The sequence below is a fragment of the Anopheles moucheti genome, chromosome 3 (genome assembly GCF_943734755.1).
Source record: "Anopheles moucheti chromosome 3, idAnoMoucSN_F20_07, whole genome shotgun sequence".
Classification (NCBI taxonomy): domain Eukaryota; kingdom Metazoa; phylum Arthropoda; class Insecta; order Diptera; family Culicidae; genus Anopheles; species Anopheles moucheti.
This window is the reverse complement of record NC_069141.1, coordinates 69444741-69471969: the sequence shown is the minus strand read 5'-3', so window position 1 is coordinate 69471969 and position 27229 is coordinate 69444741. Positions and strand designations below refer to the sequence as shown.

General features: G+C 44.5%; 1 protein-coding gene across 2 annotated transcripts; it reads right to left on the bottom strand.

Annotated features, from left to right (window-relative positions):
* Nucleotides 1–703: 703 nt before the first annotated feature.
* Nucleotides 704–27229, bottom strand: LOC128305082 (death-associated inhibitor of apoptosis 1). 2 transcript variants are annotated; one of them, XM_053042370.1, is made up of 2 exons: nt 27069–27229; nt 704–4079 (listed from the first exon to the last, which is right to left on the bottom strand). In XM_053042370.1, the coding sequence occupies exon 2, from the start codon at nt 3838–3840 to the stop codon at nt 2269–2271; it is 1572 nt and encodes a 523-aa protein (XP_052898330.1). In that variant the 5' UTR covers nt 3841–4079; nt 27069–27229; the 3' UTR covers nt 704–2268. The 2 variants fall into 2 exon arrangements, with proteins under 2 accessions (XP_052898330.1, XP_052898331.1); XM_053042371.1 differs by lacking the exon at nt 27069–27229 and adding an exon at nt 7871–8758.

Here is a 27229-nt window from a genome sequence, read left to right as displayed (position 1 = left end):
AAACATGACGCATGCACAATTCTAACAATCAATGAACTGTTGATTAGAGCCGGAAATGAATTCATCCTGGTGCGATCGTAGCCCAAGGGGCACACTCGAAAGTGTAATATGCTGTGCGGTTTGAGTGTCTGACTTGATTTCCCCCGGCCAGACAATATAAGTTCGCAGACACGTGAACTCTTTCTCCGGGTGTTTGATCTTCTTCATCGTCATCGCAACATTGCGGAAACTGCCGGCATTGCCTTTCAACCGCGGCCCCACCCAACCGGGTGCAGCGTGGGGGGAGGTACACTAAATATAGCAAAGGTTTAAAATAGTTTTCATCCCCGTTCCAGACAGCCAGCTTAGTAGAATTCGTCTGCGGAATCCAGACACCGTCTCGCCGACAAATGACGAATAATGCACAGCGCAACGACCATTAAAAGTGCGGTGTTCCCTTGTTTTGGCCTAATGATGGTGATATTTATGGACCGAATAGAAAGGGGAACCGCACCCAGACGGACCCAGAGTCTGGCCGGTTAGCCGAATATGCGCCAGCATGCGTGCACAGCGCAGCAAGTTCACCTTTCGCAAAGATGAAAATAAACTGCTTGATTTGCCATTTGCAGCCCCCACGACCACGTTACCCCCCCCGAATGGCCGTTGTCATCATGTGGGTTGGATATGGAAAGGAAAGCCTACCGGACACGGTACAATATGTGTATAGCAGTTTCAACATTATTCTTCACAATGCAATTTATTGTTACGTTAATATGACATTAGCTTAAACTATATCCACACTAGAATCTTCAAGGTTATTCGAAAGTCGCTATATTTTAGGTACTTCAATCATACACAGCTGTGTTCCTGTTTCGTCTGGAGAGATCGTTTTCGGTTCTGCTCGCATTAGTGTGAGTATGTGTTTATCCGTTAATGTTACTGAGAGATGGTTTTACTTGAAATCATTTCGTTTGCATAGTTTTTTGTATTTTTTTCCCCGTGTGTGTTTGGGTGTGTGTGTGTGTATATTTTATCACTGTGTCCTGTTACCTGTAACCTAACATTTCAAATACGAACTGGAGCAAAAGTTCTTATTAGTTCATTGTTCATCTACCGTTGCCATCTTCCTCTCCGAGGTGGGTGGAAAAAAGCTTAACCGCTAAATTAAAACACGCAGCCTAACTTTCAAGGATAATTTTTTTTTTGCTATACCTAAATATGTTCTTATCATCGTCAGTTATCTACCACAGTACACGGTACCGTTAACGCACCGCAAGTTGCCCCACCTTTAATAGTAAAGTACCAACACAAAAATGTCCTTCCCTCGAGGGCGGCTTCTTCAGGGAGCTATGGTTTTCACAGTTCGACTGTAAAAAAGTTCCAAACAAAAAGCCCCCCCAAAAGGAAAAGAGACATTTGATTGCAAAGTAAGCTTAATAAAAAGCTTACGATGTAGTAAAACATGAGAATTTGAAGAATGATTTCCACCAGGCAACCGAAGTACGTTCACGATCACATGCTTATGGTACAGTAACGCGTGCACATGCGGGTTCGTTTCTTTATAGTTTAATCTTCGTCCAATCGGATCAAAATTTCAACATTCAGTTACTTCCTATCTGTACAGACCCTGGCAATACCGATCGCGTGACTGCCAAACCGCATACGGAGTGTGTAAATGCTGTCTGGCATCAACCGATATACATCCAGAGCGAAATGTTGTTTGTTTGTTTTTTCCTTCCTTCCTTCACAAATATTTACCGCACTCCCTGATACCTCGTTCTCTTGCATATCCTTACTGTATAGGAAAATTTTATTTTCCTAGTAACACATATTCATCATCCTGTACCACGACCTCGATCTCATTCGATCTTTCTTTTTATGTCTGTTAAAGTTGTTACTCGGTGATAAAGGTGAGACGCACCTATTTGCCACTCATTTCATGCTTCTCCATCGCCCTATCCTTGTTGGCGACGGCAAAACTGTCGCAACCGTAGCAGAGATGGCGTTCTTTCAACTCCCAATGCGAACCACCCGAAGATCGATATTCCCGGCACGTAAAGGGGTGGTGTTAAGGGGTTTTACTGGTTAGACAATCTATTACACGCACGAGGTTAGTCAACCGTTCCCTCCTTATCGGGGAACAATTGGATCCGCAACCATCATACATAGGCACAGCCCAGGTAACAACGGTGGGGGATTGAAACGACGACAAACCAGGGATCGATTTTTCCCAAAATCTTTACCACACCCTATGGCTGATCGATGCCGATTTCGTTGCAATAAGGCTCCTTACGACAGGTACAGCCGTAGCACATTTATAAACGGTTGCTGACAGAGCGGACATTTGTTGACGGACGAGGCACACTTCGCGCAGGCCACCACATGTCCGCACGGCATGAACGCGGTGTTGTACTCGTTGACGAAGCAGATCTTACAGATCTTACCGTCCGACGGTACCTTCCGGTTGTTGCCGGTATCATCCTCACCCTCATCGCTACCGGACGAAAAGTGGTCACTGCAGCGCAGCGTGCGCTCCTCATCCGCGGCCGGCGTGGGTGAGCTGAAACCGCTGGACGAAGCGGGCGAGGTGCTCATAACCGACGACGACGCCGAGCTGATGCCGGACGTGGACGGTTGCGAGGAAGCGGACGACATCGACGACGAGGTGCCATTGTTAGCGGCGGCCGCATCCTTCTTTTCGTTGCAATGTTGAATGAACTCGCGGCCCTTCATTAGCTGCAGATAGTGACAGTTGCTGTACCAGATTGCGTGCTGCTCCCACGGCTCATCGTCCTGCTCCCAGTCCTTTAGGCCACCGCCACAGCTGAAGCACTTCACCCGGTCGCTTTTGCCGGTGTAGAAAAAGCCGGCATCGCTCAACTGTTGCGGCTTTTGCTTCAGTGACGTTGGCCAATCTTCGTACGTCTTCAGCCGGTCCGCTTCGATCGCGTAGTTCGGATACTCCGGACGACGCATTAGGCTGTGCTCACCCATCAGCACACCATTATTCCATTCGGCCGCCGTCATCGACGCCCGATCTTGCTGCAGTCCACTAGCTCCACCGGCCATCGGTTCCATCTCACCAGCCCCATTGCCGCTGCTGCCGCTGCTGCTGATACTAATGTCACTCGCTCCACTCCACGAGTCACCGCTCATGCGGTCCAGATCAATGCGTACCCGATCGTTAGCATTCTCGGCGTAGGAATGCTGTCGCACGCTAATGCCGCAGGTATCGAAGCTCGGTTCCGGTACCGCATCGAGGTAGTTCGCGTTCAGCGGCACATTGTTCGTGGGGCGCTTCTTCAGCAGCGGACAGAACGGCGACCAGCGCAGGTGTTCCTGTATCACATCGTCCTGCGGTTCCCACAGTCCGATCTCCACCCGGCAGAAGTAACACTTTACCGTGTCGTCCGTGCCGACGTAGTAAAACCCGTACCGGGCGAGCACGCTCGAGCTGACGAACGTTACCGGCCAGCGGGCAAATGTGCGTAACCGGTTCTCCTCGATGTGAAAGTATTCCGGGGACATGCAGGCCAGATCGTCATCTTTCTGCTTGTTGTCCGGTATGTCAATTGGCGCGGGTAGTGATAGTGCATGGGCCATCTCACGCATGTCGCCGCTGTCGGGCGCTTTCGGGTTGGACGATGCGACAGAATCCGCGCCGGTTTCGGCCAAACTTTCCTCAACACCTACTCCACCACCTCCGCCGCCACCACCACCACCACCTGCTTCTGTCGAGCGTTGCACGCAGGCTGCAACCACCTTCAGGTAATTCTGCGCCCAATGGAGCAGGAACGTGAGATTGTGGACAAAGATGGCCAGATACAGCAGGAAGCTACCTTGATCGTATTGCGCGTCCATGAAATGGGTTCACTCACACACGGTGCACAATTGGCTACTCCAACGCGCTTTCGTGGCAAACGATCAATTGCCCTCCGGGTGGTACTAGGGTGGTGATGTTATTGGTGTCGTGTACTAATACGTGCGTGAAAACACTATGGGCCACCGCGCGCAGTTGCAGTGGACAGAACAGTTTGTAGATTGAAGCAACTTGGGATATTCGTGTTTGCACAGCGTTATTGAGAACAGCAGATAACAATCTGAAAGGGTGATAAGATAGTGGGAAGAAGAAAGGAAAAAAAAACATTTAGAATTTTGTATTGACAACAGTAACCCACTATGCAATTAAGACAGGGGATCTTGGTGGCGCCAGTGACTGTCCCATATATTGTCAGTCACGTGGACTATAGATTTACGCGACCGGAAATAAAACCCCCCCTTACTGATAATTGTCATGACTCATGGAAAAAATATGTTCAATCTCTGACAGTGTAGTCGTATCGTGCAAAACCCACGCGTGTACCATCCGTACGTCACTCGGTCACGGGATTTGTTTATCCGGGCGCAGCTTTTTCGATGACACGATGAGTCGGATTGCGAAGTAAGTGCCCTACAAAACGCAGACCTCGACCCCATATGGCGTTGGCCGGATCGAATCGATCTAATCCTTCGCGGAAGGTGCACGCGTGCACAGAAAGGACCCAAAAGAGTGAGCCGTGCACAACAGCTGATGGCAGCGATAATCCTCTTTCCAAATAGGAAAAGGAATAATGTACGAGAGGACTATAATGAAACACAAATGTTCTACTGAGAACTGTCCGCCATCAGGCGAAGGGAACACGTGCCCTTCTTGCGCGCACTCGCTGTCTGAATTGACAGCCCAGCAAAGGCAAGCGAGGAGACATTTGTTCCTTTTCGGGTGTTGTTAACGGTGTGGTCCCGAAACTCGCTTTACCCTCAGCTGCTGCACTGCTGTGTGTGTGTAAGCGGTGCGTAACATGAAAGAAATTCTATTTAACGACCCTTTTCTTCTCTCCCTGCTTGTTCCGTTTCGCGTCGGACAAAAACACAAAGTTTCCAACAAATGTTTTCCAGCAGGCGGCAGCTGCAGGATGAAAGTGGTCGAATAAAAAGGATCACGGATCATTTGGACCGGTGTGTGTGTGTGTGTGCGACGCTCACAACCTGCCGTTTTTTTTTGTTTTGTTTCATCCCCTCGAGCTTCGCCTCTGCCCACATTATCCACCACCACCCCCCCCCACCTAACCAACGAACCAATGAGGGGAAATGGTTTTTCGGGGCTGCAGCAGCAGTACACAAAAACAGCACACACGCGAGCGAAAAACCTTCACGCAGAGCTGCAGAGGGGTAAGGATGAGGCTGGTTTAGCCTGTGCTGGGTTTTGACAAGCAGCTGCCCGGCGGAACGTTTTTCGGTTGTTCGGAATAAGTGAGGCAGATGTTTTCTGTGGGCACACGGCCAGATCATAAACACACACGGTGCTGATTGCTATTTGCTTGTTGAAGAGAACTTCGGTTTGGGCCTGATCGTACCGCATTTGGATGAATGTTGAACCGCAATGAAAAATGAGAGCTCCACGAGAGCAGCTGTGATATTCCAGCGTCTGGAAGATCTGTACTACATCATGACACGCGTGTCGAATTGAGTCGTAAAACCTGCTGTAAGTACTGCTGGAAGCCCTTTTTTTCGGCCTTTTTGTTGTTAAGACATTCCACGGTGGCTCCAACGATGCCCGCAGCACCTTCCTGAACGCTTACAACTTTCCGGAAACTTGGTACGACGAGTGCCCAGTGTGCGCCACCACCAATGGGGCGACCTTTCCAAACACCTTTTCCTCCTCTGCGTGTGCCACGGAGCCATCAAAAAGCGCCATTCTTTCTCTCTATTTATCTCTCTCTCTCTGTCTCGGTGTATGTTTGCCCTTCCTTGGCAAGCCTTCTCGCGGGTTAGGGCACGGCTAGAAACGCTCGGTTTGCGTCGTGACCGGTCGAAGTCCGCATTCCATTCCCACAGATCTCTCACGGTGTGTACCACCTCTCGGGGCCTTATACACCCCAGGGGAAGGGGGGGAACGGAGCGGGCACCGTTACCACCATTCACACTCACAGTGGGATAGTAAAACAAAGCGCAAAATCAGAGCACCGTGGTAGAGGTGTTTGGTGGTAACCGTAGGGCAAATCCCGGGGAGATGGATCTGTGGTGCGCTTCAGACAAGCATGATCGTAATTTTTTTCGTAATCGTAAGGTAGAAAGACAAGCAGCAGTGGGCCACATTCCGTGCAGATTGTGAGCCACCGTTCTACCAATCTTTCTTTCCTCAAACTCCGAAGGCGTGACAGAAAGGGGGACAGAAATAAATAATGAGTCCTTCCCCCCAGGCTAAGAGTCAAAAGTTGCAATGAAGCCAAAGCGCACGTCTATCGCAATGGTGATTGTCAAATAATATTTAATCTTTGACATCATTTCCTGCATTGCATTTATTTGTTCGAAACTTATCCGCCACGATAAGGCAAGGACATTGACTGACGACCTTTGGGACGTTGTGTGTGTATCTTAATTCTATTATATTTCTTATCAATTGTCAACGTGGATGACGTTCATTGATCAAATGTAAACCCCTTTAGCAACAGAGTTCCGATAAGCGATAAGCGACGAACCTTTCTGATGCTTTGCTGTTCCGTGACATTTTTAAACGTAATATACAGGGTTTCTTATCATATAAGGAATTTAGCAATTCACTGGATATTTGCAGTCGATGAAAAGAAATTTGCAATCATAAAGAAGAAAGGTACAAACGTACAGGGCTTTGGAGAGCTATCAGTCAATTTCCATCATTCATTTTCGGGATTGCTTAACTTTTGTCATTAATTTACTATATAAATATGTTTAGTTATATAATAAATAAATAGGTACATGAATTTCAAAATTCCCGTTGTATTGAAATGTTCCCTTATATGATTCGAAACCCCTGTATTACAGTAATACGAACGATCCCACCATGTTTGATAGTTTGAATGGAGGAAAGAAAATACTTTCGCCTTTCTCTATCTAATTCTTCCCGCATTGATAGTTTTGCTCAGCATAGGGCACCTCGCCCCCCTCCCTTTTCCCTCCCTTACGAAGGGGCCCAGCATATTTTTTTTATTTATTATTATGCAGGTCGTTCTTCCCTGCGTGTATGTGTGTGGCAAGCCAGGGCAGCAGCTGGGTGCATGCGCTGCACCCATCCTACTAGAGGGGGCGCCCCGGAAGTATCGTATCGGTAAATCGTTTTCGGCATCAGATGTGCCGTGTTCCCACCACCACCACCACAACCCCTCACCAGCCACCACATACACGTCTCGAGCACGACGTCGTTCGCTCATGCGTCCCAATGGGCTTCCGGTAAGTTCCCGAACGACCGAGGTGGCAAAGGAAGGGACAATTCTGCCCTGTGTCTTCTCCCTATTTTTTCCCCGTTTTGAGACGCACCCCAAATTACACGAGAGGCAATATAAAAACAGAATGAAAAGGTCCACACAGTGTGTAGAATGATGGCCCGCGCTTCCGGCGGATGTGCGTAAAAAGAAATCCCCCCCCCCCTCTGGGACAGTAGCAGCCATTTGCATTTCTGGATTACACACGAGCGTACCGGAGGCCAATGTTTGTTACCCTGGAACCGAAAAAAAAAACCGAGAAAAACCGTCTCCGTGGTGTATATTTTCGGTACGTTACACACTGCTGGGTAACAAACTTTGCATAAAAGACGGAATTATGCATGACGGTTCGGAGTATGTTTAGCGTACCGTAAAAGTCCGCCACAAACACACATACTCTTTCTCTCTATCTCTCTATCTCTCTCTCTCTCTATGTGCATTTTATTGTTTGCAATTGAAAGTAGAGTGTTTGAAACAATAAAAAAAATGCGGAGCACTCTCTAGACAGCAACGAATTGGCCCCATTCTGGTGCCGAATTGCACACCGCAGAATTTAATCAATTATCAAGCAAGATAACACATCACCCGCACCGCACCCCAAACAAGATGCTTACCTTGAGAAACGTCCGGAAAGGTGTCGCGACGTGTGGAAGGTTTTATCAATGATAGATGGATAGGACCTTCCAATAAATAACAGCTTGCCTCTATATAGATTAATCCTTTGGTGTTGTGACTGTGTGCATAAATACGGTTCCAGTTCCTTCGTGCTTTTTTTTTTCGTTTGTTTGTTTCCTCCCTTAAGCGCTTAGCATGATTGCAACACTCTTATCGTGTGCCGCGCTCTTCATCGTTATCAATATCACAAAACGCCTCCCTTATAAAAGGCTCCTGCTGCAAGCTTCGTGCAAGCAGTAAACACACACTACTCTCCACAGCTTGGATGGCGGCCTTCGACAAAACCACCGGCAGTCCTTACTACGCAGTTCTCAACCGTTTTTTCGGGGGAATATTGTACTTGAAAACCCGGGGGTTGTTCCACTTGGACGAGGGCCAATTGCGGTCCTCTAGCGCGCGGCTTTCTTCTATTCTCACCCTTACTCTGTGGGGCGGCTGCCTTTTACGCCACACCGGTTTTTGCGCACTATATTCTTTGCAACTAGCGTATACCGCTTATAACAACGTTAATTTTGGCACCAACACTATAGCCGTAATGCAGTGAGCATATTATGGGTGATCATTACGGGTTTTTCTTGTTTTTTTTTGCCCTACACACCACACTGGGCAGCTGGTTAATTCTCACTTCCGCCTTCCGGTAACGTTAATGTTATAACGCACTCTTTTTCCCATATAAGAACTCACACTTCCGCTTCAAGCATTAAAGTGAAAAACACTTAACGTTTTCACACATCTACTACCAAACATCGAGAGGGTGGGTGGGTTTGATGATTGCTTTTTACCATACCAACCCCACACTCTCGCAGCTGTGTTGTGTGCGGCGGCGTTCGCGTGTCGCGTGAAAATGGATGGAAACGACCTTTCCGAAGTACGTTCGACTCCGTACTAACCGCTCCGATCGATCGTACACTGCCACACCAAAGAGAGACCAGGGGCCTCTGAGGAGATTTTTTTTTCCCCCTGTTGTTTGCTTCTTCTTCTCAACCGTGCGTATGGAATGCGGCCCTTCAACCCCTGTGGTCGTACCGAAAGGGTCGTCGTCTCTTTGTCTCTCGCCTTTTCGCTCTCACTCGCACCCGTCCCAGTCGCACTGCCGTGCATCTAACAACAAACAGATGCGCCCCCTTAATGCACCCTATCTCACACACACACACGCACACTATTTTGAAGTACAACTAGGCCTGCGAGTGTGTGTTAGTGTGTTGGTGTGAGCATAGTCGAATGTAAACAGATCTCACAGCTGCGCATTGGAGTGGAAACCCGCAGCACGGTGGTGTGTGCTGTTCCATCGTAGTAGTGGTGGTGTTTGTTGGCAGGGAAAGAAAATTTTACACACATTCGTGAAAGGAATTTTCTCGTGTGAAAAAAAAAAATACTACCAAGCATTAAGCATTTTCCATTGCAGTCGCTACTAATTCCGATCTTTATTCGGTGCTTTTAGGAACGGGCATTTATAGCTTTATTTACCAATCTTTTGCACCACTCATTGATGCTTGTTGCTGACTTTACGTTCGGAATACTTTCGTAAAACCCCGGTTGAAGCGTCAGGAGGGTGGTATCGGTATAAATCTCCCAGTTTGGTAAAAACTGGTTACTTTAGCAGTGTGCCACAACTATAGCCAACTACAATCGCGACCACACGACAAACACACGGACGGTGTGTGTACACGGTCACCATTTGTGCAGGGCGCGCGCTTCGGTGCAAGTTGCACAACGCGAATGCCTTTTTACGGTCATGCGCAGCGCCTCGCGAATGTGTGACCCTACAGCAAGCAAGGGGAACCAACATCAAAAGTCCAGTAACAGTCCGCTCCGAGACAGTGGATGATATGTTGCTACCAATACTATCTACCGCCTTAACTAAGCGCCCCCAAAAAAGGCAAATCGAGTTCTTCTGCTTGGTTTGGGAAGATAACTGCTCCACCACACTGTGAAGCGAGCGAATCGAGCTGGAAACTCTGGAGCAATGCTAACGCTTATAATAACCTTATCATAAAACCAACAACTGATAACGCACACATACGCATGACAATATGTTTGCTAAATGTTGCAGATAGCAGCAGTACAATTACAAAAGCAATATGTGTAGTGCTTTGGCTTAGTGAAATGAAGAATTAAAAACACTTAAAAGTAAGACAAAAAAACACAGCATAAAACCCAGGCGCGTCCACTCGCCCCAGCAGTGAGCCCTTTTGAATGCTGCATTGCACAAAACGGGGATGAGATGATGATGATGGGGGCGCCTCTCGCATTCTTTGGTATTTCTTCTAAGAAACAGACAATTTATGTGGTGAGGTATGAATGAACTCATTCTACATCACGGTCGTCGTACCAACACACAAACACAGTGAAGACGGCGTCTATTGCTAACAACATTCTTTTCTAATGCACACACTCACACCGATGCACGGCTGCATTTATGTTTACGCCGAAGAATGCAGTCCGTACAACCCCCCCCCCCCCCCCCCCCCCCCCCTTTCGGGTGATTCCATCTGTTTCTTTTTCCTTCATTTGTTTGTTTTACTTTTACAAATGTATCCCCCCACGATACAACTTTTAATGCATTAAATTGCAAGTAAGAAAAGAATTGCGTAGCAAGAGTTGAGAAAAAAAAATACGAAAAATCACCATATTTGCATAAAACTTATTCCTGCCAGCTGCCACTGTGGTCAATTACCGGAATAAAAGTCGAAAAACCGTTGGTTAGTTATGTTGGATTACATTTGTTTTACTTCTTTTACAGGCTTTTTAAGACAATTCCAAAACATGGAACATCTTTTTCATTAAAAGTTTCTTTTCTAAAGATTTTAAAGTTGGATTTACGAAAAAAAATCTCAACAATAGTGTAATGCAATGTATTTTTTATTAATCTGTGAATTGTTGTAACTTGTTCTGAGTATTTGAGACATTTGGATAAACTCATATGATTTGAAAAAGCTTTAAGTTGTATATTATAGTAAAAAATTGACCAAGAGTATCGTGTGATTACATGAGAGATTATTACAATATTTTCGAATAATTTTATGCAAAATTTATATTAAATGTTACTTAGGATTGTGCAACTTGGCACACTTGAATTGTTAATTTTTTTGAATTTATAAAATATAAAAAAATTAGACGAAATATTTTACGAGAAAATTTTTAATACCAACGATTCTTAAAATGTTAATCGTACGTATATATATAAATACAGATATTAGTCAACGAGGAATGCGAATAATAAATCATATTTTCACTATGAAGTATGTACTAAAATCACCATCTTCACACAATTTTTCAATATAATTTACGATATAATAACAAATATAATAATAATCAAACAAAACAAAAAAAAAGAAATCATTTCAAAAAATTAAGAAACCCCCATTTAAATGTTAAAATAAAGAAATTCATACCTTTTATATATAACAGAAAAGAAAATGATCGTATAAACTGCAAGTGCACTGCTCTACCACAAATTTTCCACTGGTAACAGAGCGAAAGTACAACAACAAAATAACACACGCTCACACACCGAATCGAAGTTGGAATGTTTCAGCGAGCACTCCCGTCGTTAACTCGGGAGATTGTTCTGTATGTTGTGGGTGGTGGGTGCCTGGTGAGAACACGGCGCTGAACCACACCATTCAATAGCAAACATAATTAAAAAAAAGTAAATAAATGCGATTATGCGCCTCTCACTCACCCAGTCGTGCGATAAACAGGGATGAAACATAAAATGATCGTCTTACAGCCTTTTACGCAGGATGGTTGAAGGGACCCGCGGCCGGACCCGACCACACGCACCACCCAAACCGGAGGAGGAAGAGATCGAGAATGGAATTCTTTTGAAATTAACCCCCGAAACGAACGTGTGTGCGTCTGAGCGAAAGAGAGGGTGAGAGGAAAAAAAAGGAAGCCGACAAGCATAAAAGTGCTAACAATAAGATAGAGCAGTAAGCGAGAACGATAAAGCGCATATACGGGCGCAACATTTACAAAAAAATGAACAAGGGAAAAAACAAAGTGAGAAAAGAAGAAGAAAAAGAATAAGAAGAAGAGGATGGAACATAGGAATCAGGGCAACATGAGAAATACCAAATTTGTACGAGAGCATAACACAACCAAAACAACACACTGACGATGAAGAAGATCCTCCACATTCGTTTCATTTGCTCTCTCTCGCTCTCGCTCTCCCTCTGTGATTTCCTGCAATGGTGCTGCCTGTCGGTTTTTTATGTTTCATGTTGTTGTTCATTCTTCTTGCTATGTTACGGATTCATTCTGTTTTTCATTCCTCTCTGCCGCACTCTTTCATTCACTGTTGCCTTCCTGCTTTACTCTTTCACATTTCGTTCTCATGCTTTAATCTTCCTGCATTATGTGTGTGTATTATTTTTTTTTTCTTTATCTTTCATTTCCTTTTTGATGATATTTCATTCTTGATTACTCTCCCGTTCCCTTCGATCGCGTGTACTTTTCTCTATACGGTTCCCGTTTTTTGATACTTTGCTTGCTCCTTCTCTCTTTTTGCCTTTTCGTAAACTGCAGTTCATTTTCACATGATTTTTTTTTATGCTTTTCGCTGTGAAAGTTCCCTACTTTATGACCGATTGCCACAGGCGCACAGGAAAGACTATGGGTGCTGGCTTTTTTTCCCAAGGGAACTTTTCTCTCTCTCCCTTTAGTGACGATCATTGGTTTTGCAAACAGCAAAGGACCGGAGTTAAGTGGAAACCACATTTTCCGATACGTTATTGTTTTTCTTTATTTTACTTTTCCACACACAACATTAGTGTTGGGTAAATAAAAAATCCGCAAAGATTCATGAACTCTCAAGCTGCATGAATCCTCAAAGATGAACCTCTCAAAGATGAATGAATTTTCGAGCAACTGTTTTGTTTTGCCCTCGTCTGCGTTAATTAACGCCATCGTTAAACTTAAGGAATCAAATTTCCCAAGAGATTCATGAATTTTTGAGGAACCTCGTTAAAAATTTATACGAATAAGTCTTCGCAAAAGATGCATCAAGCACAACGCTACCCAAAACACACAACTTTTAAGCACCCGGAACGAATTGGTCAGCTTTCGTTTGGGCACCTTTACCCAAAAATTCGTGCGAACGCGATTAACTCGCATTTGCTTAAACGCTATATCCGCTTTCCGCGCGTGTTTCTCCTGCATTTGCTTGCTTTTTGTTCATTCTTTTTGGTGTTTGTTGTTTTGCTCTACTTGCGTACGTTCCCTAGAGAAAATTTTGAGTACGGAAAAGAGGATGATAAAATGGGAAGGAAGAAAGTATGGGAAACGTTTCAACAATCGTCATTTGAGTGCTTATCGAAGAATGGTATGTTTTTCTGATGAAAGATTATGACATTCTCACATGAAAAATTGTCATGAAATAACTCCAAGACGATCGATTAATAGAACAGTAGATAAACAAAATATCGATCGAAAATCATGAGCGGAAGTCAAAAAAAGAGATAGCAGTTATAGATTAGAACCCAACGTGTACACGAAGGTTAGCATACCAGAGGCATGATTAAGATGAAATAGAATATAATTATTTTAAAAACAATATTTAAATTCTATTAAAAAAGAAAGAATTTCAATCACTCATAAAGTCTACTTTTTTCAAGGTTAAATGTAATTTTTAATCGATAATTACAAATGACGCAGTGCCATTTATTGAGCACAGTTGCGAAAATGATAAGATAAATTGCTAAACTTATCTACCAAACCCCTTTATTTCCACACGAATATTTTTGATAGCGTCCAAAACAAGTCTATCGATCTTCATTGAACAACGACAAAGAAGGATGATGATGAGCAAATTTTTTGTTGTTGTTATCTATGCGATCATCAAAATTCTGCGTAAACAGAACCGACCTAAAAAATCAAAGCGTAATGACCCAACTTCCGGGACCGTCCTCCTTTGAGTTGCTTTGTTCCTCTTATCCGGCTAATAAATACTTCCGGGTCTGATATGGCAGCATTATGAAACCTATTTTGTTCCATCCACACATTCGTCACCTTTTTTGGGGCGGAAGTAAGCAATCATCGTTATGTCGCTTACCTCGTGCAATTCGTGGAAGGATTTGTTCATTCGGAATGGGCCGTGTTTTTACGCATGCATAGGAATTTTCTGAACTTCTTTGGAAATAACAATAAAAATGCACGATTTAAAATAATGCACCAATTGTCTTGGTCATAATTGTTCTAAATTATTTCCATTTTCTGGTTCGTTGCATTTGGAGTTTTATTTTTTGTTTTGAGATATAAACTATCCTTTAGCAGCCCACACATGCAACGTTGCCCTCGGGAGAGGCGTCGCCGTTGGTGGTTTATGATGTTTTTCGAGCATAGCTCGGATTACATCCTTCTTACATCTCGTTTCTCCATCCAAGCATTCGCCAGACGCCGGGGGCAGGGGACCAATCCAAACGCGATCGATGGGAACATTTTTTGTCAATCATCTCACACTTGAATAATCTCTCCGCAGGGAAAGGCGGTGGTAAAATATTGCAATCATACAACAACACGTAAAAAAAACATCCACCAGAACTTATCCATGAAGGTCTGCGACCGCATTCTGGTAAGCATCGGTTTCTGGTTGCATCCGCCGGGTGGCACAACAAACAAAGAATTCCATAGTACCGCGTGAGGAATGATGAAGGCGATGTGGAGAGAACAATCGACAATCAAAGAAAATTCCATAACCCAAACAAACTCATTCATCAGAAGGAAATTGGGTACTGAGAGGAGAATTAGAAAGAAGCAAAAAGCATTTATTTACGAATACGAATACATGCAGATCGCTTTACATTTTTAATGAATGAAGGCTCAAACACAACAAGCACCGGCGGCACCGATTTTTCTTTGTCAATTTTCTCGTTTGTCCAACTCGTACACACACGCAGACATTTAATACGTAAATTATCAATTCATAAATAAACAAATTTCGTGGGTACAACAACACAAAAACCTTTTTTCCCAACCATTCCTCGGTACCGTGTACCGTACCGATCATTAATGCTTCAATCGACGGAAAATGGTTTAAGCTGAATTTATTAGAAGCCAGATAAGGTTTCCCCACAACAACAACAAAGATTCAAGCGCGAGGATCATGAATGAAAAACAATGTGTGTTTGTGTCCGCAGGGCGTGTTCTCAGTCCGTGCACGAAACATGAATGAAATTAAAATGTTTGGTTTCCATCCAGCTTTCCCATCCCGGGTACTCCCGGGAACGCCGAGTGAACGCAACGCAGCAGCCACGTGAAAAGGACATCCCACTTGAAATCTTGGGCGTGGGAATCGGCATATGCTGCGTGAAAAAGCCATTTTTCCGTGGAGGACTGTCGCAGCCATATGGTTTCAATCATGCGTCTTACCCGCTCCAGCCTTATCGTGAGAATAAGCAGAGTGTCGCCGTCGTTGGGGACCACTTTAAAAACCGATCGATGAATGAATCGGAGAGCGCAAAAAAAACAGAAAACATAAACACGTCCAGGGCAGCAGTGTGAAGTGTTTTGGGCAATCCATAACTCAACCACTTGGGTAGTTATGCTTTTGTGTAAAAGGAAAAAAAACAGTCATCGGTAAGGAGATCATTGCAGTCGCGCATGCATTTACAACCAAAAAATATCTCAGAAAAAAATACAGCAAACGCGTATTCCAACAGGCAACTATTATTCTCCACACTTGTCAGCACCGGAAACGGACCAGAACCATTCATAAATTATACGACCAGAGAGCTCGTTGCTGCTCGGCGAACGGCTTCACCTCCCCCCTATGTGTGGGACACATAATTTGTTTGGAAGTGTTTTCGGTATGCATTGCTGTACTTTGTTGCTGTTATCGATGCAGCAATAGCGATGATCGAGATCGATCAAGTGGTGAGCGGTATGATTCAAATGAGATTCCCTCATGATCAACACATTACGTAACTGTACGATCTTGCGTTCAATTCTGGCAAACAATTTTCTGAAGAACTTTAGCACTCGTTTCTTTTTTTTCACTGGAAAACGATCAAAGACAAACAAACTCCCTAACACTGCTGAAGGATCCTTCCCAGAAGGACGGGTGTACCGGCAAAGAGGATGCGAAAGACAATAACCGGATAGCAGCGCAACATAAATCGGGATCGTTTCCTTCTGCTAACGGTATCCGCCGGTTCACCGAAGGGCGGAGGACCTTTTAGGTGATCTGTTTTGTTCTATTTTTTGTCGCAAAAAAATACGATCGTAAACAGTATTTGTTGGCTTATAAAAATAAAAAAGGACAGTATTAAATAGTTTTCTTTAGTTTGGCTGTTGTAAAAAAAAATATATTGATTATTATACAAAAAATACGTAAACAACTTGTGGATGAGTTTCACGTTAGCACGTTGCACAATGAGATTGGAAAATTGCAAAAATAAGTTAATAATGTTTCGCCTTAATCTATGCAATCGGAACGACAAATTGTTCGTTCGTTTGGAGCTGTCTAGTGATGGGCATAATAAATCATTTGAGAAGAATCATTCATATGAATCTTTTGAAAAGAATAATTCATATGAATCTTTTGAAAAGAGTAATTCGTATGAATCTTCTGAGAATAGTTATTCTAATGAATCTTCTGATAAGAGTCATTCATATGAATCTTTTGAGAAGAGTCGTTCATGTGAATCTTTAGCGATTATTCATTAGAATCAGGAGTCGACACTAACAAGATTGAAAAAAATATTGATCTATCAAATCAGTGGCGAATCGAGGGCGGTGGAGTGAGTGTTTCACTAGCCGAAAAGCTCCTTCGTTCATGAGGATGCATGAATCTGTGGAATAGAGATTCAGATTCATAAATTCCGCTCAAAGATCCATTCTGATTTCTGAATCTGAGCTGTCACACTACGAAAAGGCACCAATTCCAAGCTGCACTAAAACTCCCAAAGCTTGTAAATATTATGATCGTCCAATTTAAGGACAAAAGCAATATCATAATCATTTGTGGTTAACAAAAAGAAACCCACATTAGCATTTTGATTAGCTAGTTGATGCAACACATTTGGAATATCGAAAACATTTGAAGGAGATCCAAGGAACATATCGAAAAGGAACAATTTATAGCAATATTCCATAAATTGGAGAATATTCTAATCGTGTTCCTTTAGTATCTACCGGTTCCATAATCTCCAATCGATCCTTAATGGTTCGTTTAGCGTCAATCCTTCGCCTTCTTCAACGCGCGCCATCATCACCACCCACAGACGGTGATTTTCTTGTGCGTGGAGGCGTCACATTCGATGGGAAGAAGCGGAAAACCGATCGATAATGTCTAAATTTCACACTTCACACGGTCGCACACCCCGTCGTCTCCTGTGAGAACGAAAAAAAAAACACTAGAAGAAACATAAAATACAATCTTGCCTTGGCTGGTTCGTTCCGATTCTGCCCTTCGTCAAAATTGTAGAGCCTTCGAAAGGGAAAAGGCAATCATAAAACCAACCTTCGACCAAGAGCTGTTAAAAATCCCATGGTGGATCAAAAATGGAGAGGAGACGGTGACGATTGAGGTGGGGAAACGACAGAAGTAGCTGAGGAGACAGTAAAAAGAGGCGCCTTCGCAGGGAAATTCCCTCACATACCAAAACCACAACGACGTGCCGCATAACGAAAGGCAGACACAATTTGGCTTCGAGCGCTTCGACGAAACCCACGTAAAGCATGGAACGAGGCGGAGGTGCCAAACGCAAAGGGCGATATATCTTTGAGAGGATGCAACATAAAAGCCGAGCAGAATGCAATCGCGATGGAAGGCAGAAGATTATTTACTCCTTACCCGGGGCCCCGTTTTTCCCAACAGTTCCCACCTTCCCCGTTCACAGTGCTAAGAAAGAAATGGGTAAAAAGGGGGAAACAAATCGTACAAACAACAACAAAACCTTCTCGTTGGCTCCTCGGCGCACGTTTTTTCTTATCGATCTTCGTGGTCCAAAGATGTCGCTCGAAGTTAAGGCTCCGGGGCCGCGTCACCGAAGTCACCCTTTCTCCCTCGAACGCACTCTCTCGCTCAAGAGCCTTCCATAGTTTTTTAACACATGTCATATTGGCCGCTCAAAAGGAGCTAATCATAAATTTTTATGCATTCCCATAAACCGTCCAAAGATTTGATGAACGCGTCCGCCGGCCGTAGGCTTTTTGTTGTTGTTGTTGTGCGTCGGGGCGTTATATGTGGCCCTGGTTTATGGCGAGTGCTGTGGGTGGGCTGTTTATGGACGCCGGTGAGCTGAAGGAATGTGAGCCTTTTGCCGGTAAACGATGTCATCCTGCCGACCGTACTCTCCTCCAATTTCGATTAGTCTGCCGGCTATTTTCGATAACATGTACGAGAGATAGGACGACAGACCAGAGGCAGAAAACGATACAGACATATAATTAATATACGACCTCGGAAGATCTTCACACTGTATGTACAAAACTTTGTATAACGTATCCCATTGCATGAACTAAGAAGCTCTTTAGAGATGGGTAAAATCCACAAAAATCTGGAACTCTTTCCGAACGATTCCAAAAATTTGTAGACATAGTTCCAGAAGGTAAGCGCAATTAGAACCATTAGAATTCCTAGAATTCTAATTCTTTCGAAATCGTCGAAATTGTCTGGAATCCTCGGAATTGTCTGGAACTGGAATGGCCTCGACTTAAAAGATTCGATTGCTCTATACGATTCTAGACGAATGCGAAGATTCTTACGGTTCCGGAAGATTACGGACGGTTCCAGATGAATCCAGACGATTCCAAATGTTTCCGGACGGAACTTTCGGGTCTTTTGCTACGGAATCGAACGCTAGCTGGAACCGATTCGGAACCGTAGGTGCGTTCCAGAGTATCCATTTAATATCTGCGATAGATATCTTAATCCCTTAAAATATTCCTGAGATATTCTCAAAGTAATTAATATTTGGTGAACTTTTTTGCAATATCTCCGAAATTCCAATGCCGTGCACCAATTTGGTTTGATAAGATTACCGAAAAATATTTGTATGTTCCATAGCTTGTTTTCAAAAATAAACCATTATCGTCAAAGTACATGGGATTTTACCACCGCTCAAGCGCGTTTGATAAGATTTGACCGGACTTATGTCACGTACTTTAAACCATTAATACAAACTGATACGGTCTATCAAAGGGCCAAACAGTGTCATGACTTTCGGAAAGTATTTAAGCTCCTCCTACTAGTAGTCTGCTGGCTCACAAAGAAACAACCAAATTTCAGATCCATTGTTCCCCATATAGGCATTCCCAGCCCCAAGTTACGCCACTCTCGGACTACGTGACCGTTTGCAGACATCTTCACTGAGCTTTCCTTTCCACGCATGTGAAAGACGCATGGTAGAGTCGCAAGAATTCAAGATGAACAGATCTCGAACGAGAGAATGCGATCGAGGAAAGGCCCAGGAAACCACGGAGCTGGAGTGAAAAAGTAAACAAAATATCTTAAAATATTCCAACGTCTTGATACGTGTTCCGTTCGAGAGGCGAACAGTGCGTTGGCGAACGAAGCTGTGAGCCTGTGGCAAACGGCACAGAGAAACAGGCAGAGCCAATGGCAATCCACCCCGAACCGCCAGACAGATTTCCAGGAAGGACAGATTTAGCTTTGGCCGCGGTGGCGGCAGCGGCATCCGCTTTGGAGAGGCCACTTTATCACCGTCATGTGTGTGTGTGTGTGCCCCCTTCTTCGTCACTCGTTCTCGGCGAGTCCTTTTACGCTTACGTCTTCCTGTCTGGCCGACTGCCGATCCTCCGCTTGGTGTCTCCGGCCTGTGTGTCCTTAAAAGCTAGCGGGCGCACAAGAGTAACACACACAAACGGCAAGAACTGCTGCTGCTTATGTTCGCACCGGTTTCCCTTATGCCCTTGTCCTTCGGCAATGCTGGTGCTTTCTGCTTTTTTTTTTTTGGTCTCAGTTTCTTCCCGTCGATCACTAACGAGAGAAATACGGTGCGAGAGATGTGGAAACGAGAATCAAACATCGCGGCAGGTACACAACAAGATGATGCTGCACACACGTTCCACTGCTTTTCTCATCTGTTTTCGGTCTGCTGCTTCGTCTGCGGATGGTTCTTCGCAGAGATGTGCCTTTGTTGTTGCCCGGTGGATGGTGAAGGTGAACGGGGCCACTCCTGTGTGTTCCTGTGTCCGCCGCAGCGCCATTTTTTCCCACCGAATCAACACGTTCTGCCGCCACACAGCAAGACTGTAAATATGCCCAACATTTCTCATGTGAAACACGGTGGCGAGACGATGGAGGTGGCGTGCTGGACCAGGACGGTTGGTTTATACAGTGCATTCCAAAAAACCAGTTACCTTTCCCGTGTGCTTTCGCCGGACCAGAAGCGTTGAGCATGACCGGTCCATGGTTCTGCTTCTGGGAGTTCCCAAAACCGGTGCGCACCTTCTTCACGAGTCAATCGTGCCCTCAGAGAAACGTGCCTCAGCATATTCTGGCATCAAACTGCGGTTAGGAACAATCCTCAAGTTTCGGCAAGAAGCGAATTCCGTGTTTTTTAAGTAGAAAACTCCCGAATTTTATATGTAATGCTATTGCTATTACTTAGTTAATGCGCTAATAAATTAACAACATCTTCCAGAGCTCAGGGTGATGTACGAGTATAAGAAATAGTAGTCCAACACTTTTACATACCTACACCTTAGATTACCTCATGTTATAATGTGAGATACTACTATATAGCAGCAGCAGGAAGTAAAAAAACACTGAAATGCCCCATCAGCAAATAACTAAAAATAAAATCCCTCGTTCGAATACACCCGAGATCACCCATCGATCGAAGGACATTAATCTTCATCTCCTGGCGCGAGATCGAACCACACATCAAACGCCAACCGGCCGCCATCACCTTCAACGTCCCGGACGAAGTATAGGGCGCTGAAGAATAAGCCACCATCGTCATCCCACAAACAATAAACCCCGGGTCAGCAAAGAAGAGAGCTAGAAAGGCAGTGGCAAGCCCGATCGAAGCAGCCCGGTCAAAATATCGATCAACAGAGATCAGCGGTATTCGATCGAAAACGATCATAAAAACTTGAACCTTAACCGGCGATTAAGGTATCCCCCCCCCCCCCCCCCCCCCAACTTCCAGTTCACAAAGGGGTATACACGGACTGCTTGTTGGTAGAGAAAACACCTTTAAAAAGGGCGTGCTGAGATCGGTAATGGATCATCGGATCTCGATCGTGAGGAGCATTGCTATGGCACGTTGCAATAAATCGAATCGTCTTTCACGTTTGTGGCTGTGTTCGTACGGATGGATACTCGGGTTTTTGTTTAGGGTGCTGCAGTTTTTTTTCTCTCGCTCCATCCCGGAGTTTCCCGGCGTAGTAATCGATAAATGGTCACTGTTCCCGGAATCTGGATGGTGGCCACCCGAACCAACAAATTCTTTACCGCTTCCTATCCCATCTGACGAATGCCCCGGGAAAGATCATCAATCGATCGTAAAATAAGCGATCGAAGGGTGAGGAGTAATTAACCGATGGATTCCCATTCTGACTTTTATCAGCAGAACTTCTTCTATGTCTAGGAGGAGGCTGCTGTGGAAAGCACCGACATGGGAACGATCGGGAAAGGCTTTTATGGACGCGCAAGGGTTTTGAAGAAACATTCTGATAAGAATGTATTTAATGATGCATGGAATGAGATGGAATTCTCTCTGTATCGTTTTATGTTTCCTACGACATCACAATAAACTTGAACCGGCTTGCAATTAATGGCTCAATCCTAAGCATAAAAATCCTTTCGTTTATATTCATTTTAGTGCTCAGATTTCCGTATCTTCATATAACCAGCTGTACCCGACCTGATCGTTTGCAAAAAAAAAGGCTTTATACTTGCCTGAACCTGAACTAAATTCAGGTCTCCTAACGGACCATCAGTTCGAGTTTCGGCATTGAAAAGCGGTCTGCCTGCACACACCACTCAGTATCGACTTTTGCGCCGATATAGAAGAATGCTTCGTACCAGCGTACACAACAGCCTGACACGATCGAGGGTGACATTTAATGCAATCTGTTTTTTTTGTCTGTTTGTATCCCGTACTTTTTCTTTGCAATTCAATGGCTTGCGCGCATTCACTTCCTCTGCAAGTTAACCACTTTTTCATCTTTTATCCATTATTCCGACCGATCGACCCGATGAACGGGAAACGACGCGAATGGGACGCGATCGCGATTCGTACGCAGTGCGAGAAGCTCGGTGCACATGCACTTGGCAAACCGCTTCCAGTTCGGTTACTCGTTTGCCTGTCCTTCCCCTAGACCCCGCGCGAAGTGCCTTGTTGGCGCATGATCTTTCCAAGAAACGCGGCGAGTTTTGCTAAGCATTTTTTTCATAAAGGGCACTTGTGCCAGGGGGTTTTCCCTTCTATTTTATGCACCGCATCATTTGAAAGCGGAAAGCGATGAAATCAATTGATAAATTGCAATCCAGTACAATTGCATGAATAAATAAATATTAACGATCAAAATACGATCGGTATTTCAGCGGCAGAGAAAGGAAAAACATTCAATTCCACCCGGCCATCCATGGGGTTGTACAAAACGAGATGAGCCAACCGAGTCGTTTTGTTCGGAGGTGAATCCTACACGGGCGAGAACCACAAAAGCGGCAACGATCATCAATTCTCACCCCGCATGGCAAAATAAAATTGTTTACGGGGCGAAAAACGACGACGATGAGATCACCCACTTCTCTCTCTTATTTCCGAGAGTTCGGTTTGAAACGTGATGATGTATTTACGCGCCACAGACTGATGGCGCAGTTACGTGTGTTTTGTACGAAAAAAAAAATAAACGGACTTTTGTTAAACACAAAGTAAAACAATGTCCGAAGTGCAGCAAGCTAATCATTCGTTCCCATTTGCGCACAGTTCGATGGCGCCTATGTTTATGCAATTTGAGGGGTAAACTAACATTTTACTCAGTCTCAAGTCCAAACACACTGTACCATCATCGAAAGCGTTCTTCATTAGCCGAACAAACCCATTGATTGTGGAGCATTTTTACACGACCTCAATCATTAAACGATTCCACCGTGTACTGTTATTAAACAACGTATGAGCGAACAAACACAACCATACCGGGGCAGAACAGAACCATCATCACGTCATATTTTGATTGCCTGGCGCAATTATCACATTCCTTCGGACTGTTGTTAGCGCGCCCCACACACCACATCCACGGGGTGAGATCGTTGGGGAGATGACTAGGGGGGGGCTAACGGAAGCTTTTCCAAATGAAGGTGTGTTTGGGGAATGGCGGAATGAGGAAAATTAACAGTGGAAAAAAAAACCTCGCAATGGAATGTGCCACGCGTTGTCACGATTGGTGCGTGGTTGTGTACTGCGTGGAGCGGGCCATTCCCCAAAAAGCAATGTTTGTGAGCGGCCCGGGCCTCACAACCACTAGAAGAGCAAATGGTTCTTTTCCATTCACACGCTCGGGCTTGCACGAATACTGAATCAATGAAATGCGCTGCTGTTGCGTGTGGATTTCGCCTTGTTTCGCGCGCCTACTTCCAGGCGGTTTCGGTCTGCCTCCAGTATAATAAGGCAGCGGTGGTTCATTCGTTCGTTTATGCACGCGCATAGGGGTGTTTTAGCCACAGCACGAACAAGTATAGAACCAGATGACCTGGTATACTCCCCCGCTCTTTCCAGTGCTCCCTGACAGCGTGTGCCGTTTTGCACACATCTACCAGCTTTAAATCATTCCGCAGCGACGTAATTCCCATCCGGAAGTTGTACTTTATAGCAGACAAAGCACTAAAATGTTTATAAACAAATGTTATTAATAAGGAAAATCATGAACAAGTATATATCATGGCAATAACAACATAAAACATAAAAATATCTCTTCATTAACACAAAGATAATTTAATTAAAAAGGCCAACAGAAGGAAAAAACGATAATAACTCAAGTGATGTCACTTTCCGGGGTAAGAATGTGTAAACTCAGTTGTTTCGACAATAATTGAAATCATTATCGACTAGAAAATGGATAAATAATAATGTCAATCACGACACGATTATCAAAAAAATTGGGGTTTGTGTTTAAATCTCAACTGGAGCATACCTTCCATGCAACCATTCAACAAATAATGGGTAAGTGAAGTTACAGAAGGTTATTAGCCCATCATCAGAATCGTCATCAGACCACCACCACAAACCGTTTCTTATAACATTTTACCAACAGCAGCAAGCAAAAAAAAACAGTCCCTCAGTTAAGTAATAGGGTTTCCCAGCGTTATAGCTCACCAGGATAGTAACATCGATGCCAACGCTTTCCCAGACGCTTGTGGGCGAAAGGTTGGATCTCACACACCCACGAGGTATATTCGTTGCACAAAGCACAGTTTTACGACGGCAGCGTTCGCATCGTTAGGGCAATCCCTTTTCCAGTCATCTGTCTCCTTAAGCCTCGCGAACAAAGCCTACCACCCCAGTGAGACGAGGAGAGACAGAGACCTGGCCCATTGCATGATGCTGATGCGCCGGTTCGCTTGCAGAGCTCCACAGCGTTGAAAACAAGGGTTACCAGATGTAACAGAAGAGCCCCGCGGGGGTGAAACGACCAACGGATGTTTCTGGATTTTTTGTACCCTGCCCGCAGATGACGGGAGATGGCCGGGACCACCAGAAAATGGTAATCGAACGCCAAACGAAGAGGTCCTGTGCTGTTCGGTGTTCGGAAAGGCAAGAAAAGTCAATTTCCAGAGAAATAATAACAGTCGGCAAGTAGAAACGATGCGCCCTTTCGTGCCGGTGGACTGTGAGGACCACACACTGGCAGATGGGCGGGCTGCTGTCGGCTGGGGGCTGATTTGCCCAGGTCAAAACATGGCCAAACCATCATGCCGATCGGTTGGACGCAGAACAATAATCGCCAATTACCCGAACAATTTTGCACAGCTATAAACATGCAAGCAATTTGAGGTAGCGAGGTAGCAAAGGGATTTGTTAGTTTAAACATTTGCGCTAAAATGTTCACAGTTTTGGTGATACATATTAAAACATATTAAGCAATACGAACATTGCGATGCTTAATCTATACTGCAGGATCATACTTCTGACCTTTTATGCAATCTGCTGGGCTCGTCGTGGTTGGAAATCGTGTGCACCACCGCGAACTCCACACAAAAGGGCCCAATATAAAACCCTTTGCCCGCAGCAGAAATTCCACCACAGAGCAAATGAAAGAAGCCCAAAAGCAACATACAAGAAGCGGCGAAATAAAAACCTCCCGTCGACATTAACGAAACGGAGACGGATATTCCGTGGGTCGCTTGGAACAACGACCTAAAAGTCAGGAGGAACTGGAGCAAATGTGGGGAGGCTGGCCGCTTATGCTTCTTATGCTGCTGTACGTGTATAACCATACTAGCCGCGGACCTCGATGGCTGCTGGATGCTGCACATAGCCAGGCACACGGTGCACGAAATCGAGACCGTGAGAACGTTGGAATCTGTCTCGTTTGCAAAAGCATGCTGCCCTTCTGCTCCAACTCCCGCCGCGGTTTGTGTATCTTTTCGGTCAATGTTTTTGCCCCCTTTCACACACACACATACTCTGCTCGGGTTAGCAGTTGGTGGGCTTCGCGCGTTGGCTTTTCACTTTAAGGGCGCAGCAGACATGAGCTGTGGCGAGATTGCCAGGACGAGTTCCTGGTGGGACGATTACCGAGCGGTGGTATGAAAATAAAACGCCGAGTTCCATTTCTCGTTTGCAAAAAGCATAAGCCATCTTCGTCTGAACCCTTTTGCTCGTGTTCTTCAGTGCGCCTACGGGTGTAACCTTTTTGCATTTCCATACAATCCCGCGCGTTTTGCGGGGCGGTTGAGACATACTGCTGTCGCGTGAATGACTCAAATGTTATTTGTCGAAAGGGGCTACGCTGTTGTGGCAGCAAATTAACATTGAAGCGAGCTGCGAAATGTTGTCACAGGCCTTCAGATCAACCGCGGACGTAGGTTGCCAGACTTGGCCAGACTTTGCCAGGTTTTGTATGTATCCGTGATGGCTTTTAGCCTTCTCTTTCCGTTTGCAATGAATGTTTGACCGTCCAAGTATTCAATTCCCGAAGGTGGATCTAAAATTTGCTCAAAAAATTAACAACTCTTTCATCATTACGACGTTCATCATTTGGAGAAATTAAAAATAAATCTTTGTGAATAAAAGCCACAAAACAACAAACCTTAGACTTGTTGGAAACCATTGGTTCATTAAAGCAGAAGAGAAAGCTCATACATAACAGTAGAAATCAAACTTTCCCCAGTATGAGCTTGGATCGGAACTAGAATTGCGTTAATATTACCATTGAAAAATACATTTTATAAAATGCTTAAACGTTGGCTATACAATACAATTTTACAATTAACTCGTCGATTCGAGAATGCCTGGCCGTAAAGGCGCTAATGCAAAAAGCCGCCAGGCTGGCGTTTTTACTACGTTACTCACGTTAGGACTTTACGACACGATCGCAGAACCGGTTTAGGCATTTAAGTTCAAACGACCTTAAACGATACGTCATCATCGTATATAAAATCTGCCTCTCACACACACACACACACACACACACACATACGCATACGATGCGAGCTGGTATGCTAAATGATCGTGTGTGGTCATGCTGTTTGATCATGCATTATTCCCGGAAATAGCAGACGCTCTCGGTCATCCATTTTTGTTTTTGCGAAGCATCGAGTCCAAAAGTACAGAACAATTGGCCAACATGCTACTTCTATGCTGGATTTTTCTAACAAAATGCAAAAAATCAACGGGGCAATGACAACATCAACCCCTTCTTTATTGTGGTTGCCCCTGGGTGGATTGAAAGGGTGAGAAAATTGTACTCTCCCATTTGTGTTATCTTTGATCACATAACCATATCAGCAATTCTTCGAACAAAGACTGTACTAGTTACTAGAGGAACTACCTTAACAAATAGGAGAGTAATCAACTTTTGCAACATATTTCAATGTGAATACTTACGGAAACAAGCCAAGAAAATCGCTCATAGTTTGCAAGGTTTTGTTCTTTTTCCTAAAATAGCTACAAAAAAGGCCTTCCCTACTACCGCCACATGGGTAAATAAAGCACTTACCTTCGGTATTGTAGTTCAACCAAACAGCAAAGCTGTTAGCAAACCCCAAGATGGCCTCGTTCCACAACTGTTTTCATTTTGCAGAAATATAATTTTAACTTCACTGAGCAGAAACGAAACAATTTAGCACAGTTTCACCACCGATTACACTTTTGCGCACG

Excerpts from the sequence above, each read along its gene's own strand:
- LOC128305082 (XM_053042370.1), bottom strand. The coding sequence starts at position 3,840 with ATGGACGCGCAATACGATCAAGGTAGCTTCCTGCTGTATCTGGCCATC.